The 16,229-nt window shown below is 39.2% G+C and overlaps 2 protein-coding genes across 2 annotated transcripts in view; one reads left to right on the top strand and one right to left on the bottom strand.

Annotated features, from left to right (window-relative positions):
* The window catches only part of WASHC4 (WASH complex subunit 4), a gene marked incomplete at its 5' end in the record, with an annotated part of 39,743 nt that extends 32,484 nt beyond the window's left edge, over positions 1–7,259 (top strand). The window contains 8 exons of the mRNA XM_080363712.1: positions 206–314; positions 1,031–1,097; positions 1,788–1,874; positions 2,400–2,547; positions 3,752–3,848; positions 4,340–4,536; positions 5,559–5,658; positions 7,177–7,259. Coding sequence (XP_080219838.1) covers positions 206–314; positions 1,031–1,097; positions 1,788–1,874; positions 2,400–2,547; positions 3,752–3,848; positions 4,340–4,536; positions 5,559–5,658; positions 7,177–7,244 — 873 coding nt within the window. The 3' untranslated portion in view covers positions 7,245–7,259. The remainder of the gene's footprint in view (positions 1–205; positions 315–1,030; positions 1,098–1,787; positions 1,875–2,399; positions 2,548–3,751; positions 3,849–4,339; positions 4,537–5,558; positions 5,659–7,176) is intronic.
* A 4,529-nt stretch (positions 7,260–11,788) lies between these two features.
* The window catches only part of APPL2 (adaptor protein, phosphotyrosine interacting with PH domain and leucine zipper 2), a gene marked incomplete at its 3' end in the record, with an annotated part of 41,553 nt that continues 37,112 nt past the window's right edge, over positions 11,789–16,229 (bottom strand). The window contains exons 17-21 of the mRNA XM_080360016.1: positions 14,679–14,853; positions 13,990–14,026; positions 13,720–13,860; positions 12,959–13,006; positions 11,789–11,914 (exon numbers count right to left, since the gene is read on the bottom strand). Coding sequence (XP_080216142.1) covers positions 11,789–11,914; positions 12,959–13,006; positions 13,720–13,860; positions 13,990–14,026; positions 14,679–14,853 — 527 coding nt within the window. The remainder of the gene's footprint in view (positions 11,915–12,958; positions 13,007–13,719; positions 13,861–13,989; positions 14,027–14,678; positions 14,854–16,229) is intronic.

Here is a 16,229-nt window from a genome sequence, read left to right as displayed (position 1 = left end):
TGCAGAAGTGACTTAGCCACATGACTTTTGTGAACTAATATAGACAGGCAGATGTACAATCCATAAAAATTGAAGCTGCAGATGTGAGGTAGGAGTACATTGCAAATAGAATTGTGTTGACATGATGGAAAAAAAAGGTTGTTTTAAGGGTAGGTAATTATTCTTACAAATTATTCTTACAAATTATTCTAAAATATTTTTCTAGTATCCCTTTGAAAGAGCAGATAAATTCAACCGTGGCATCAGAAAACTTGGAATAACCCCGGATGGCCAGAGCTACCTTGACCAGTTCAGACAACTCATTAGTCAAATTGGTATGAAATGCTATCTGAGACAATGTTGTGAATGTTATTAAATGGAAAAGGTCTTTGTAGTCTTATAACTGTGAACTTTTAGCTCAGGCTAGAACTGGATTTAACTCCAGTCAGATGGGAAGTACTTCACCTGTACCACATGTGAAATAAATACTCTCATCTAGTTACAGAGAAATGGCCCTTGCATGTCTTAACTTAAAATTTAGCTACAGCTTGCATAGATGCCTGTTCCCTTTTAAGTTCTTCTTTATGTTATGGAACTGACTTTTATCCAGACTAAGTGTATTTCCCAGTAAAAAAATAGTACTTTTAAGTTCATTTATTTCAGAAAATGGCCATATATCCAGTTGAAGTAACTTTGAGTGACGCATGGCATTACAGTGGTATTTTCAGCCATCAATGTTGTAGGTGTGCAGGATGGATCTGAAATTGCAAGCATTTAATGTGCCCAGTGGAAAGAGCTTGTACTATTTGGCCCTTATGCTATCATGAAAGTGAATACAACCTTGCCAGTTGGTGCATTTATAGTTTATTTCTCTACATAGACTTCTTATACCGGTGTTCAATATAAGTTTTTAAACTTGGCTTTTAGAAGAGTTTCTTTGCCAGAGATATGTGGCAACTTTAATTTACATTTCAAAGCTTATAGGAGTTATGAAGAGTGTATGTATTTAAGTAATTATAAATTACTTCCTTGTGTTTTCTTGTTTTTAAAGGCAACGCTATGGGTTATGTACGAATGATAAGATCTGGTGGACTTCACTGCTGTAGTAGTGCAATTAGGTACTTCCACAAATATTTCAATTTTCTGTTTGTTCCTTCTCATTCCTTTTTTCCCTATTCGTGCTCATATTCCTCAGGTTCTTACCCATCCCCCATAAAGTTTTAAAAGGTCCATTTTTATGCGTTTCTTGAAGTGGAATTATCAAAAACAGTGCTGGAATTCAGAACTGTACAATCATTGCCATAAACCACTAAAAGTCAAACAAATTCTATGGAAAAATGCTGCAGAAGTGTTAATAGAATGTACATGTAAGTCCTTCATTAAGTCAGTAATTCCTGATGTTAATCACTTCGAGGGTGCATTAAGGAAAAATACTACAAGCCTTGAGGAACTTGGAAAAAACATTTGATACTTCTTGCTGTATAGATGATTATCTGTATTTATGTAAGGTCATTAAAACACAGTGACTTTTACATACAAAGAAGTAGTTGGATTTCTTGCAAGTAATAGTAAGCTTACACTTATCAAGAGCAGCAAGTGCTAGAGAGAGGAGATGGTAGCCTGGTAAACATAGAAGGACAAATAATCTGTGAGTTTAGAAGTGCCTGGATAAGAATGGCATGGCAGGTAGGATATAACTTCAAATAGTTTGAGCCCAGAAGACTAGATTAACTAAATTATAAATTATGATAGAAACTTCAGTGTACGTAGACAGTTGAGCATAATCCTAATGAACAGTAAGTTTTCAGGTTTGTTCCTGATCTGGAAGATATCGTTAACTTTGAAGAGCTGGTGAAAGAAGAAGGACTCTCAGAAGAGACACAAAAAGCAGCAAGGTACCCTGACTTCATGCTTTTGAGATCTGGGGCAGGGATGGGAAAATTGTAATTTCGAAGTTACAAATGCAGCTATTTTTGCATTTTGTGTGTGTATACGTGTTAAAAGTTCAACTGACTTTATGTAAAAATATTAGCTCTTCTTAAAAGCAGAGAAAATAGGAGGAGTTGCTTTAAAAATGTGAAGTGGCATTTATGCTAATAGACTGTTAGAACCTGGTTTCTCGATAAAATCCTTGTGATTTAAGTTTTCTTCGCCACGTGTCCGACATCTACATTTAGAACGATCTGGGCCTTAGAAATGAAGGATGCAAGTATTATATTCATAGACGTTTTTTGAGAAAATTAAAGAAACAAACAGAATTCAAGGTGACTGTAGAGGTAGGATATAATCTTGGACACTCTGGTCTGAATACTGGATTGTAGGCATAGCCAGGGGGTGAAGAGAGGGTTGTTACCCCAAAGGATGGGTAAGCAAAGCAACTTGTAGCAGAAATCAGGTAACACATTGTTTATCCTTTGCAGGCAGTTGGATTCTGTTCTTGGTGACCTCACACGTAACTTTGCAGAAGGAACGGAGTACTTCAAAATGCTTGTGGATGTATTCGCTCCTGAATTCCGCAGTCCAAAGAATATGCATTTGCGGAACTTCTATATAATTGTTCCTCCACTGGTTAGTGTTTGCATTGTGTACACCAGCTCTTACTTTAACCAAATGTATCAGAACAGGATTGTGTTTAAATATTTTGTATTAGGCCATTGACTAGAGTATTCTACTTTCTTTCCTGATTATGAGTGGGATTGTTTTGAATGTGGCTTTGTTGGTAGTTGTCCAAAGCCATGTTAGTCTTTATTTACATAAATTGTGTACTAGCAGTCAAAAGGTAAATTTCAAAACTTCTCTTTGAATCAAATTTGGAGGAGCCAAGATGAAAAAGGAGGACTTGGAATAGCAAGGATGAAGGAAGTTTAAAACTATGTTCTTCAGCTCTCTGATGTGTGTGTTCTATCTACTTCACATTAGGTATTTTTAGGCTCTTTTAATGTCATGTTCCATTGCAGTAAAATTGTGGCCCTCTGTGTTCTGATTGGACTTGCTTTTGCTAATGGGTTTTGTTTAGAAAGCGTCCAACTATACTGAGGTGATATGCACTTGAGTGCAGCTTTGTGGGCATTTGGAAACAGTTCCGTTTGAAGGCTTCAGTGATCTAAACAGATTTATGTGTAACTCAGTTTAGAAACTAATTTTGGAGTGCTGATAAGCCATAAACTTAAGACTTTGAGAGGACAGGTATGTCATGGTGACAGAAGTGAGTGTGGGTAAAGGCTTTTGACAAATACTTCTGTTCTTTGTCCTTCCCATTTGGGGAGTGTTTTATCGGATAAATACAGTTTCAGGAATATACCATCCATTTTAGTTTTTAAAAGGCATTTCAGTGCAGTTAAATTTGAAAGCGTGTCACAGGTTTTCAAGAAGTTGTAAATGTACACACATTTCCATGTCTGTAGTTTTAAAACACTAATATTTTAAAGCTTTCCAGCAACGTAGGCAATTTTAATTACGCTTTACTTGTTTACATATTTGCCTTTAGTAATCATCAAGAGAATGCAAAGTAATAGTATGACAAGAACTGCAAAGACGAAGGATGTACTTTTTGATTTTTTTCCTTATGCACATGCAAATGTTTTCCAAAGCTTAACTTACTTTCTTCCCAAGAAATCTAGAAAAATGACAAGTTTTCCTACAAAAATGCCTGATGATGGGAGACACATTTAGCATAGTTTTGGGCATGGAATTGTGTTCATAGCTAAGAGCGTGCATTTTAAAATTTGTTGATCTCTCTTGATGATTCCAAGACAACTTTTCACTCTTTCAGACTCTCAACTTTGTAGAGCATTCAATCAGTTGCAAGGAGAAATTGAACAAGAAGAACAAAAGTGGAGCAGCTTTCACAGATGATGGGTTTGCCATGGGTAAGTTCCAGCATGCTGCCTGGCCTTTGGGTAAGCCAACGTAATGGATATTTGCAATAAAAGTTTTGTTTATATTTTGTGTGTTCCAATAATTTAAAATTCTGTAATATAAATTTGAGTGGTCTTGGCTTCAGTACAATGGATTTGAGGGCTGGTTTTTTTTATTCAGAATCGCCTAAGCACAGAGCGTAGCTGAGTAAGTATGGGAGCAGACAGTTTTGTCATATGTTGGTGCTCCTGAATTTCTTTCAAAGCTTATGGCTCTCAGCAGATGAGAAGGTACACAAGCCTTTGGATAAGTTATGAGGTTTTCAAAAATTGAAGCTTTTTCTTCTTATTATTTTTCCTGATAGATTTAATTGTAAATTAATTGCAATTTAAATTTTAATTATGTGGGAATTATCGACTTAGGCAGATCCATTAAAGACATTCATAAAACATTTTACAAATTACATGTTGACTTCAGTAACGTGTTTTTTTAATGACTATAGGTGTGGCTTACATTCTGAAGCTTTTGGATCAGTACCAGGAGTTTGATTCTCTGCACTGGTTCCAGTCTGTTAGAGAGAAGTATGTGAAGGAAATAAGAGCAGTAGCGAAGCAGCAGAATGTGCAGTCCAGTAATCAAGATGAAAAACTACTACAAACTATGAACCTTACCCACAAGCGACTGGAAGTTTGTTTACAGGTATAGTGTGGGTCTGGTTGCCTGTTCTGTATTGATTTCTGCACTTAACTGTGACAATTCAGGTGTGTTTGCTGTTGGAGCTTATCAAGAGCAAAAATGACAGAGCATTGTCTACAGCAACAATGCAAAAGGAGTATAAAGACGCATGGTGTATGATCTGAAGGGGATGTCGTGTTAGTAGTTTTTGAGCGAGTCAGGAACTTGACCAGGTTGATTGAAGTCTTTGTCCCATGGAGTTTGAAATCTAATGCAACTAAAACCTAAATGTTTAAATAGAATAACTTTTGGTTAAATTTTATATAACAAAGACTTTGCATGATACCGTGAACCTCAGAGTTGCTTGGGTGTTAATTCTGAGTTGCTGAGTTGAATGATGCAGCAGCTGTCAAAGAGAGGAAGGATGCATTTGAATTTTGAAGCATAGCAGTTCAGATTTCACCTGTGGTGTAAATGCGTGCCCGTGGTGTTTTTTCGTACCATCACTCCCCTGCCCAGACCTTTTGATTTGAGGAGGCTGTGGGACAGATCTGGAGTTGGCTGTTTGTAAAAGCCCGTGATTAGATTCTGTAAAAGCACGGCTGTTGTTGACATAGATAAAGCCCTGTATGTCCTCATGACTCCCACGAGTCTGCACTATGTTTGGTCCTCTGCTGTTAAAAAAACCACATCACTGAACCTTCTTCAGAAACTGATCAAGCTTGTGGCCATTTAAATTATTGGCAAGTTGCTCCAGAATCTCATTGCTGCCACAAACCTCATTTTCAGCTGTATTGGATTAGTGACAGATTTATTGCACTGATGCTGCTTTGCTTAAATTGCCCTTTAAAGTTTGTGGCTGACATTTGCTTTGTAAAATGCATGTGAAAATGAATGGAGGAAGATTTTTTAAAAAAGGACTTAAGTGATTTATATATTGAAATCTAGTTGCTTTAGAAAAAGGCTTCTGAAAAATCCTGCTTATGTCTGTCTACAGTTCATTCTTGCGATACACTGACACTCGTCTTCTGTATCTTTTCCCTTAGGAATTTGAACTCCTTTATTTCTCACTAAGCAGTGCAAGAATTTTTTTCAGGGCAGATAAAACTGCAGCAGAAGAAAACCAGGAAAAGAAAGAAAAAGAAGGTGAGTGAATGCTGTGCGTAGAACACTTTGGCTTATGTAAAGAGAGTGTACCGTAGTAGGGAAGGTGCTTTTTTTCTTTTTTCCATGAGTGCTTTTTTGCTAGTGGGTTGATTCAGTTTTCCAGAAAGAGTTTTGTAGGCTTGAGGGTGACCGAGGAGTCAAGAAGAGCTCACAGAGGCCTTCTTTGGAATGGGTGCATTTCAAGCTGGGCTTCTGGGAAGAGGAAAAAACAAACCAAACCAAAAAACAATGACCAAAAAAACCCAACCCACATGCCAACAAACAACAACAAAAACTAACAAACCCACCACTACAAAAACCCCCAAAGAAAACCAAAATAAAACAAAACAAACAAAAAAAACCAACCCCAAACCCACAGAAAAACCTCTCCCCAAAACTGCAAACAAACAAAAACAACAAAACCCCCAAACAAAAATCAAAATAGAAAACCAAACCAAAAAAAAAAACACAACCCAAGCAAAAGTATGAAGTAAATGGGTGTTTTTCACCTGTTGCTGAGCAGCTGTTTTTCAACCTCTGAAAGCAGATGATACAGATACTACATGTGACATTCAGATGTTTATGGTCTGTTTTAGTCTGCCATTGAATTAATATATTCAAAGGGTAAGATCTTAATCTGTGGTATTGTCTCTTGGCTAGGTAACATGGGGATTTTGTGTTTGATATTTATGTTTATATAGTCTCCCTCGTGGATTCTGGAAGATTCTCTTTGGTAGGGGAAAATTCTTTTCAAATAAATGAGAATGCTTCTAAGGATTAAGATACAGAAGTGTAGTTCAGTCCCAAGTTACTTAGAAACTCACATAACAGTACGTGAAAAATGGAATTGGTAAATAATTTTCTGCTGTAGGTCTGACAAAGGCACAAGTGATCTGTGAGATTACAGTCACTGAGCCAAAGGTCAGTTTTCTTCTGCACTAGGTTAAACAATTGGCAAAGAAAGAAGTCTTTTAGCTTGAATTTGTATTTGATCATATTAAATGAAGTTGCTCAAATAATTGCTTAACTCAAAAAAACCCAGCTACGAGCACTGTGATGAGTAACAACAGACATAGTACCCTGGCTTATTTAGATAGCATTCTGTAGAACAGCAGTTAGTTATATTTTAGGTGAAATATTGACTGTGGTGCTTCATGTTTAGTTCTTTGAAAATTGTGGTTTGTGGTGAGAAAAGCTTGAAATGCAGACAAGGCTGAAAATCTTTGACCGTGGTCTTTGCTGTAATATTTGGGCTTGGACCCTGAAAAAAAAGCGTGAGTGTGTCTATGTAATCTTTACATAAGTTCTACTGATTGAAGGAATCTTTCACCCCAAATACAGACTTCTTCATAGGGCCAGGACCCTTCATGCTGCAGGGTCAGTTTGCTTATGCTAACCATGGTGTTACTGTATCAAGTGTGTTATGACATCACCATAATATACATCCTAAGACTTTGGATTTACTGCCTTGAATAAAATGTTGAACATGATCCATGTCTTCAATTTTTATTTTTGTAGAAGAATCTGTTAAAACAAGCAATGGAGATCTTCCCAACTCTACGCCTGCAGATCCTGTTGTGAAGTGATGTGGCTGGTATGGGTGATGATTACTTACTCGAATAATTCTTGTTCTTGTCATTATCAGTAGGGGTAAAAGCTCTAGACTTGTTTTTACTTGCTCTGTTAAATCCAAGATAAAATGTACAGTAATATACTAGCATCCAGTGAGGCTAGGTCTGTCTTTGTCTCTATTTCCTGTAGAAACTTCTGTTTTTCGGGAGTTTACATTATTTACAGCACTTTCCTTAGACTGAAAATAGTGATATAAAATATTGACCTTAGAGGTGGTTATTTTTAAGTACAGATTAAAAAAAATCATCTCACTACTTTTTAGATGCATTATTGCATCTCTGAGATAGCATTAAAAAAACCCCAAACCTCATAGACCATTGGTCTAAGATTTGAACTGATGCATCTCTTCAACCAGCAAAAAAAAATTGAATCAAGATATTGTGCATATCCATTGTCCAAAAAATAATTCAGACGTGTTTTTATGCAGTCCTGTTGTATTTAATGCAGTCACAGAATACACTGTAGGTGTAACAGTGTATGTTGTGAATGTATGTTAAAGCTATTACAGAAGATGGAAGTCCTTATTAATGTTTTATTCCACAAACCCTAATTATTACTGTAGATAGTACTTGCACTGTGGGAACTTAGGATCCTTTAAGGGATTTATTTTCCCCTGCTGTTTTTTTTCCCCCACTTATCAGAGAATGGGAAAACCAGGAAAATTAATGTAATAAACTACTTCTCATTTCATACCGAAGGTCTGATTTGCATCCCCAGAAGTAAGGAAATCCAGAGCCAAGACAGAACCACAATCAGCTCTTCCTTTTATGACCAGGCACTGTGTGATGGGTGTCTGTAACTATTAAGTGATCTTACACTTCATTAATATGTTGTGCCTAATTGCAAGTTTCAGCCTCAATTCTGTATTTCCTAGCCTTTGCAGGTCTGTTGTACTGTCTGTGTCGTTCATACAGTCTTACATGCCTAATTATTAACAGTAATTGCACTGCAGGCTTCAGAAGCTGCTGAACACTGTGAGAACTCTGTATCAATATAACATCTGTTAATGCCTGCAAGTAGAGGTTCTAGATTGTGCAAGTTACTCAGATTCCTAACTTAAGTAGCTAGACTTAGCTTAACAGTAACCACTTTCATTGAAAGATATGGTTGTGTTTTAATCTCCCAGAACATAAAACACTTCTAGATCTTACTAACTAGAATAAATTACTCAGTCCAACTGAGAATTACCTTTTTTCCCCCCTCTCCCTCACTCTTAACTATATTTTAGACCATGCTTGCCAGTTTTTTTCATCTCTCCTAATTACAAAAAAAGGTGAAGTTTTAATGGTTCCAGTTGTTCCACTCACCGTTAAGTCAGTGATTAAGACAACTTCTGAGAGACTGTGAGTTGCCCTTTCCTGCCAGTCACATCAGCATTCAGAAAACTGACACAAATGTGCTTTTTTCACCTGGAAAGACCACGCCAATACGGAAGTCCTTTTGTTGGTTCTGAAAATAATGACACAGAAGCTTCATGGACCATTTAAATCAGCTGGGCTAATTAAAGATTTTATTTTTAATTCATCATAACTGCAGAAACTGCCCTAAAAATGCTGCATTGCTTGATTTATATTTTTGCTTTTTTATTTTGATAGAGGTATTTTATTCATAATTTGCGTAGAGTTTCTCTTTTGACCAAATTGTGCCCGCACTGACCACTTGGTAGCGCTGCTGAGATCAGCGTCCTTGCTGCTGCTGCCAGTTTCCATGCTGTTGCAATTGCAGCCTATGTATTTCCATATTCCTGTCTCATCTCAAGTCACATAAGTTCTTGCCTTGGAGTGGCCAAGCGCTATGTTTCCTTCTTCCGCAGCAGCTGCAGAATCACGTCCAGATGGTGTTTGTTTCCCCCAGGCTGGAGTCGCAAGGTAGCTGTGTGCAGTCAGGGCACTGCCCATGCTCGAATATAATCTGCACTTGTATCTTCCCTTCTCTCATTTATTTTGGAAAGACACTATCTTGGGTAGGTAATACTTTGCAATTGAACTGCACATTTTCTTAAATATATGGTGGTTACCAAATTCATGTGGTTCTGGTGATGGAAGTTCTACAGGAAAGACATAAGCCTATTTTTATAGAACCCTGTTTAATCTGGGAGACCTGAATGTATACTATAGGTGGCAAAAATATATACATAAACAGAAATATGTACAGTGATAATAGAGCTATTATTTCTAACACAGAATTATAGTTTATATTTCTGGTTTTTTTTTTGGTCATGTAGCAGCATATACATGCAGAAAGCTTTTCTCATCTGAAATACAAAGTGAGTCCTGGATTTGGATGTCAGTGAGGGTCACATTAAATCCTTTTTTCCCCCATAAGGATCTGAAAGGGGTGCAAAATTCTTGCTGTGGTGCTACTACTTTTGCCCTCCTCCTCTGATTATAGGAACAAAATAGACCCTTAATTGGTGGGCTGGAGATAAGATGATGGAACTACAACAGAAAAAGAGCCCCCACACTGAGCTGAACTTGCTCACTCAGAATTCCCAGAGGTGATTAAAGGCCAGTGAGGATGATGAGTTTGCGGCAGGCCCGTGAACCAGGATCTCCAGGTTTATTTTCCATCATGTTGGGGCAGCAGAGGCTGAAGGGCGGGCTCTCTCCCTGAGAAGACCAGTGCTGCCACTGCCCTCGGTTGTGACATGTGCCAGTGACAGCAGCTGCTCTTCAGAGGCCTTGCAGCCCATTCCTGATGTGGTTCTGTGCCTGGTGCTGCCTGGCCCGTCCCACTGGCAGCACCACAGGCTCAGGAGCAGAGCATGGCCCATGGCAAACTCCAAACTTGCTTTCTGCATCACTGACCAGTGATTAGTGATGGCCCCAGCACCTCCCAGCTGGTGTTGGCTTCCCTGGGAAGTTGAGCTGCTGCCACAGGGTAGATTCTGGAGGTCCTAATGTGGTCTGTCATCAGAAGTACATTTAGGTTTTCATCTGGTGTCCATCAACAACAGCTGTTTTCAGCTTCTCAGGTACAAAGGACCAAATGTAACACTTAATGTTTCCTAACTCATTGTACAAAGGGTTATTTTGTTATGTTGGTTTCTTTGGTTTGTGAGTAGAGAACATTATGTACATAAAACTGTGTTAATAAATGTAATTTTGAGAACCTCATTCTTAGTGTCTTTTCAGTGACATCAGCTCAGAAGGTTTTAATTTTTTTAATATGACAGCTTTAACTTTTATTTAAGAAGTGTTTGTGTCAGTTACTAACAGTTCTCTTCCATGGTTCCTTTAAGCAATCAACGACCAGGTAAACTGAATTTATGCCATGTCAAACGCTTGCAAACTGGGATCTTTCAGATGCTGTAGCACAGATTCTGCTCACAGAAAATTTAGTTTCTTAATAAGTACTTGAGAAGAGCCATTTGTTTGAGTAATCTTGAGTAATACAAACTATGCCACAGATTACACGCCTCCTCCCCCCCAAATTATTATTTTTATTTGTTCTTGCAAAGTACACTTTTCAGGTTAAACGGGAAAGGGAAAAAAATCTTAACCTATTAGCCAAATCTATCTAGTGTCTAATTTCAGGAAGGTACTATGAGACTAGTCAGTACATTGAATACTTACAATCTAGCATTTTATTGCTCAGTTTCTTAAAACCAAAGATTGCTGGTAGACTCAGCTGTTGTATGTCACCATAATGTTAAAAATACAAAGAATTCTTATTATAGAAGTACTTATTTGCCCTACAATTATCCTCTCTGGCAACTTAACTTTTAAGAATCCTAACCATAGAAAAACTGCACACAACTAACAGGCCACAGTCATCAACTACTTCTAATGTTTGCATGTCAGTGGTATTTAAAATAATAAATCAAGGAGGTACATTATGTCCAGTATTTAATTACAGAATGGGTGAGTGCGGTCCCCAGGAAGGTAAGAGTAGGCACTTAGATTTGCTTTGTAAGCTTATTCTAGATACAATATAAAAATAGATTATATTAATAGGAAAAAATTTAGTGTTTAACAAATTGTTTTGTAAATAGGCTAGCACAAAAGATAAATCTTATTACACTTAGACTAGACTAAAAATAACTTCATCTGAAATTAAAGTAAATAGTGCATTTTTAACCTTCATTCAGATGCACGTAATCATGCAAACTATGAAAACAGACTAGGGTAGGAAATTTGAGGCCTGATGTTTGTTAAAGGAGCTGACAGGCTGCTCACCATGTCAATCTGAAGAAGTGACATTAGCCCTTTGTGGCTGACAGCTGTGCTGTCCTGGCTACCAGCAGCAAGGGGCTAATGCTGAACCCTCCTCCAAGACCGTCAGCTTCCCAACCACACCTACAGACCACACGTCCACCAAGGTGAAAAGCCTCAAAGGCCAAGTCTTGCTGGTGTTCTGCTCTTAATGCCACGCTGGCTCCAGCAGGAAGGCGGGTGCTGGCCCCGTGTGTGCGCAGATGACTGAAAACCGGAGATTGTTGCAGAAGGAGTCCCTGCTGTTCCTGCTCCCACGCAGGCTGCAGGAAACCAGAGTGTTTTTACGCTTCTGATTCCTCCCCTTCATGCAGGGCTCCATCCTCTTCTGAGTAGTCATTCAGAAGCACGAACTTGCCGTCATTCGTTAACGGCACAGACTTCATTAGCTGAGCTAATGCTTCTGGGTCCTGAAGAAGAACAAAAGAGTTCATTGGGCTGCAGCAATCTTTCAGAGGAGCACACAGTTCTCCCAGTACTTCTCATTAAGGTTTTACAACTTTTATTACAACCTTTAGTTGTCGCAGGGGTGTCAAACTCATTTTCACGGGGGGCCATGTCAGCCTCACGGTTGCCTTCAAAGGGCTGAAGTGTCATTTTAGGACTCTGTAAGTGTAGGAGTAGTTGCATTTATACCAATGTATGACTTTCGGTAACCGCAAGGCTGATGTGGCCCCCGGTAAAAATGAGTTTGACACGCTTGGTCTAAAGGTTTGAATGCAAACATTTGTTTTGAAATAAATAATCCTTTTTGGGTCAGTAAAACTACACCTTGGGTATATAAGGAAAAACAAAAGTAGTAATTAATTCTGAGCCATTATTTTGCTGTTCTTATCTCGTATTGGTACAATTCCTGAAAAACAAGGAGAAAAATAACTATCTAAATAAATTTATTGTACTTGTGTTTACTGCCTGTGACTAAAAGCTCATTCTCCCAACTTGTGCTGAAATTGTAGCAGCAAGGGTATACAACAAATATTAATGCATTAGTACCACATCTTTAAACGGATAAATTTATCTACAATGGGCCAGGGAACTTTGCCACTCACTTTAAGTGGAAAAACATTGTGTGTTTCTTCTCCCCTAGGGGAAGAAGGAATATGAATTTCTAAAAGTCAAACAGCAATGGGTGCAATTTATACTTCACCCAAAGGAGTTTGGTTTATTTTTCAGACCTGCTCACAGCTTCATTTCAAACATGAACAACTGGATTTGTACAGTTCTGAATTTGATTTAGGGTGACAAATTTTATCTCAACTCAAGGTACTCTACAGTCAAACTGGGTTTATTTTTATACTAACTACCCTGGGGCTGCATTAAATGTCTGCGGAACTTTGTCATTAGGGAGAGTGGCTGTTCTTTTTTCTCACATGCACCAGAGGTACCTGGACGGTGCAAACGGAAGCAGAATATGATGCATCACAACACAGACATGGGGAATGAAACAAACTTACCTTCTGTGCCTCAATGATTTCTTTTCCCAAGCTAATGGCATAGCAAATCTAAAACAGAAATATATGTAAACTGGCGTTTTGTTTTGCTTTGGTTTTTCGTTCTTTAACTGAGACTAAAACACTGACGTGTCAATGCAAAGTTAGTCTTAAATACAGCTCTAAAAAGCAGAGGTAGAACACCAATTCACTGTGCTAGCTACCTAAAAATAAAACTGTCTTAGGTTCTCCTCCAGAGCTCAGTTAGGCTGCTAACTCTTTGTATTCAACTCGGTTTGTTTTGTTCACCAAACTCATTCCAAACCTGGGAGATCTTCTCCAGTGCATGTAAGAGAGTTACCATTTTCTAAGACAAAAATTCTCCAGCACATTCCTTATCTTTAATAGTCTGTTACTATCGTACACAGCCAGCACCCAACAGTGTAAGCACAGTCCAGCTGTTTTGTCTTTGAAACCTTTACAGATGTACGTGTCACAGCATCGCTGACGTTTTTGTTAGTGCTGGTGCCAGACACGCACACTTTCCTCTGTCTCTTACTGCTGCTGTTAGTGACCACATCCTTTCCTCCTTGTTGTATGTGCTGTTGCATTATCTATAAATGTTGTCTTTTGACATGAGCCATCACAGGCTTGTGTCTTAAGGCATGTTTCTTTGCAAGGAATTAAGCTGCTCTTGCTTCTGTAGCACTATTTCCCAGATGTGTAAGCCAAGAAGCCTAAAAGCTGTTTCCTAAATAAAATATTTTATTGAAGGTTATACAAACCTTTTCACCTTCTGTGTTGCTCTCAAAAACATACGCGCTCATTGATTCTTCTCCCAGCGTCTCTCTGAGATGGACCACGAAGCCAATAAGGCGCCTGTTATCCTGATGAGCAGCAAACTGTGTCACAGTGGCGAGATCAAACTGCACAAGTATAAAAAAGAAGATATGTTTTTAACCAGCATATGGTTAGCTTGGTCAAGAGCTCAAGTTCCTGTGACTGAGTATTCAATGATGTGGTTTACAACCAAATTCAAAACAAGAGTTACTTACACTTGTTCGTGTAACTTGGGTTTGAGGATCTATCAACCTGCAATTATGTGTGGGGGAAAAAAAGAAGGAATTATTTTAAAGTGATTCTAAGTCATGTCAAGGTGCTTTATAATAGTAAGGCAATCACTATAGCAGTTTGACACATGAGGAAACATACACACAGAATCAAATGCTTTATCTGTCCAACTCCAGACCCCAACTCTCAGCTGCCCAACATGTATAGGTCATGGTATCTCTGAGTCACTAATTTGGGGAGCACCCTGTGCGTACGGGCTGATACACTAATACACACATGGACATAAATGCACCCCGGCTGAAGTCAATGTCTCCTTTCAACGTATTCTCCAGTGATGACACTGACAACAGGTCAGTGATGTCTCTCCAGCTGTTCCTACATGGAAGGTAAGAGACTCTTATAGTGTGGGGTTTTTTTTGGCATATTTTCTGTACCTTTGTGGGACCCTACAGCCCCACTGCACCCTCTAAATTTTGGTAGGATGTTCTCATAACTTAGGTGGATGATTTGTAGATACTACAGAGTAAGAGAAGAGATATTTTTACTCGATGAAGTGAATCGCAGGATCTTGCTCCCTCAAAGGGTGTATTTATTAGAAAAACAGCACCAAAAATACTAATCACACGTTGTGTGAAGAGAACAGAATGTTGACAGGTTAAAGATCAGACAGTACCTCAAGTTCCTGCTGGTGACCATGAGATGGGATTCAGTCATCCTGAATATGTTGTGAATGGCACGAGCAGCCAGCACTTGTCTCATAGCTTCATAAATCACCTCACTTGTCTCATCTGACTGAACAGCCATAGATCCCAAAAACCGGACGACAAACATCTGCTGCAAGAGCGAATCTGGAAGAGAAAAGGCGTGACTTCCTTCCCTGTGCTACTTCAGTTTTCCAGTAGCTGAAGGTATCAATGAGGTTGTTTATTTCGCTTTGGAATTCAAACAGTAAAGCTGTGGGTGGTGACTTCCTGCTCTGAGCCGGGCAGTGCTCTGACCCACTTTTCAACAGTGCTTGAACTGGCAGCAAGTAGGAACAAAAAAAAGCCAACTCACAGTTGCTTGGAAGCTTTAAAACTGGTCTTTTATGCCTTATTTGATTAGACAGTAAAATTCACTTGCCTGTCTTGTTTTCAGGTGCACATAAACTGTGCTAAACTTATGATTGTGCACAAGCCTTGTCTTCCGTAAAATTAACTCTTGTCTTTCAACCTTGTACATTCCTTACTTCTGTGTCTTTCTAACCTTCCATGCAGCTGGTTCCAATGAGGTTTTCATGAAATCCTTCCTCGCTCATTGACTATCACCATAAGACTTGTATTTACAACTAAGTTGCCATTGTGAGGAGCAGCTGAGAGAACTGGGGCTGTTCAGCCTGGAGCAAAGGAGGCTGAGGGGAGACCTTATCGCTGTCTACAACTACCTGAAAGGAGGTTGTAGCGTGGAGGGGGTTGGTCTCTTCTCCCAAGTAGCAAGTGACAGGATGAGAGGAAATGGCCTCAAGTTGCGCCAGGGGAGGTTTAGATTAGATATTAGGAAAAATTCTTCCCAGAAAGGGTTGTAAGGCATTGAACAGGCTGCCCAGAGAAGTGGTGGAGTCACCATCCCTGGAGGTGTTTAAAAGACATGTAGATGAGGGTCTTGGGGACATGGTTTAGAGATGGACTTGGCAGCGTTAGGTTAACTGTTGGACTTGATGATCTTTAACATCGTTTCCAACCAAAACTATTCTATGATTTAATGATTATGCTACAAAGCCATCATTTGATCAGGCTCCCTTTATGGTTGGTGGTCAGCAAGGCAAAGCGGGACAAGTCCTGCTGAACGTGACTGCTCAAAGGCCACAACAGCTGTGTCTACGCTGCACAAGACGCCACAAAGACTGTGAAGCATTAGCTTGAGCTGTGCTGCTCAGATCCACCCGTGCAGTCACCAACACATGGTACTCGCTTCTCTGTGCTGCTGCTGCCAGCACGGAGGTGCCAGCTTGTCCCAGCTACTCTGCTGCCAGGCAGCTCGCAACCACCCCGCCATGCAATGAGACAGCACGTGCAAGCGAGTGTTCAAATCAGTAGGTTCTGCTTTGGTTCTGTCAGTAGTTTTCTAACAGGGGTTGCTGGCTCCAGACAGCAGTTTTAACTGTTACAGAGGAAGAGGAGTACAGCCAGGGTCTGAGACCTGTGTGTGCTGGGAGAGGAAGGTCAGAACTGCTGACTGCTGCTGG

Source organism: Nesoenas mayeri (assembly GCF_963082525.1).
Source record: "Nesoenas mayeri genome assembly, chromosome: 1".
NCBI classification, from domain to species: Eukaryota; Metazoa; Chordata; class Aves; order Columbiformes; family Columbidae; genus Nesoenas; species Nesoenas mayeri.
This window is presented reverse-complemented; position numbering and strand designations above follow the sequence as displayed.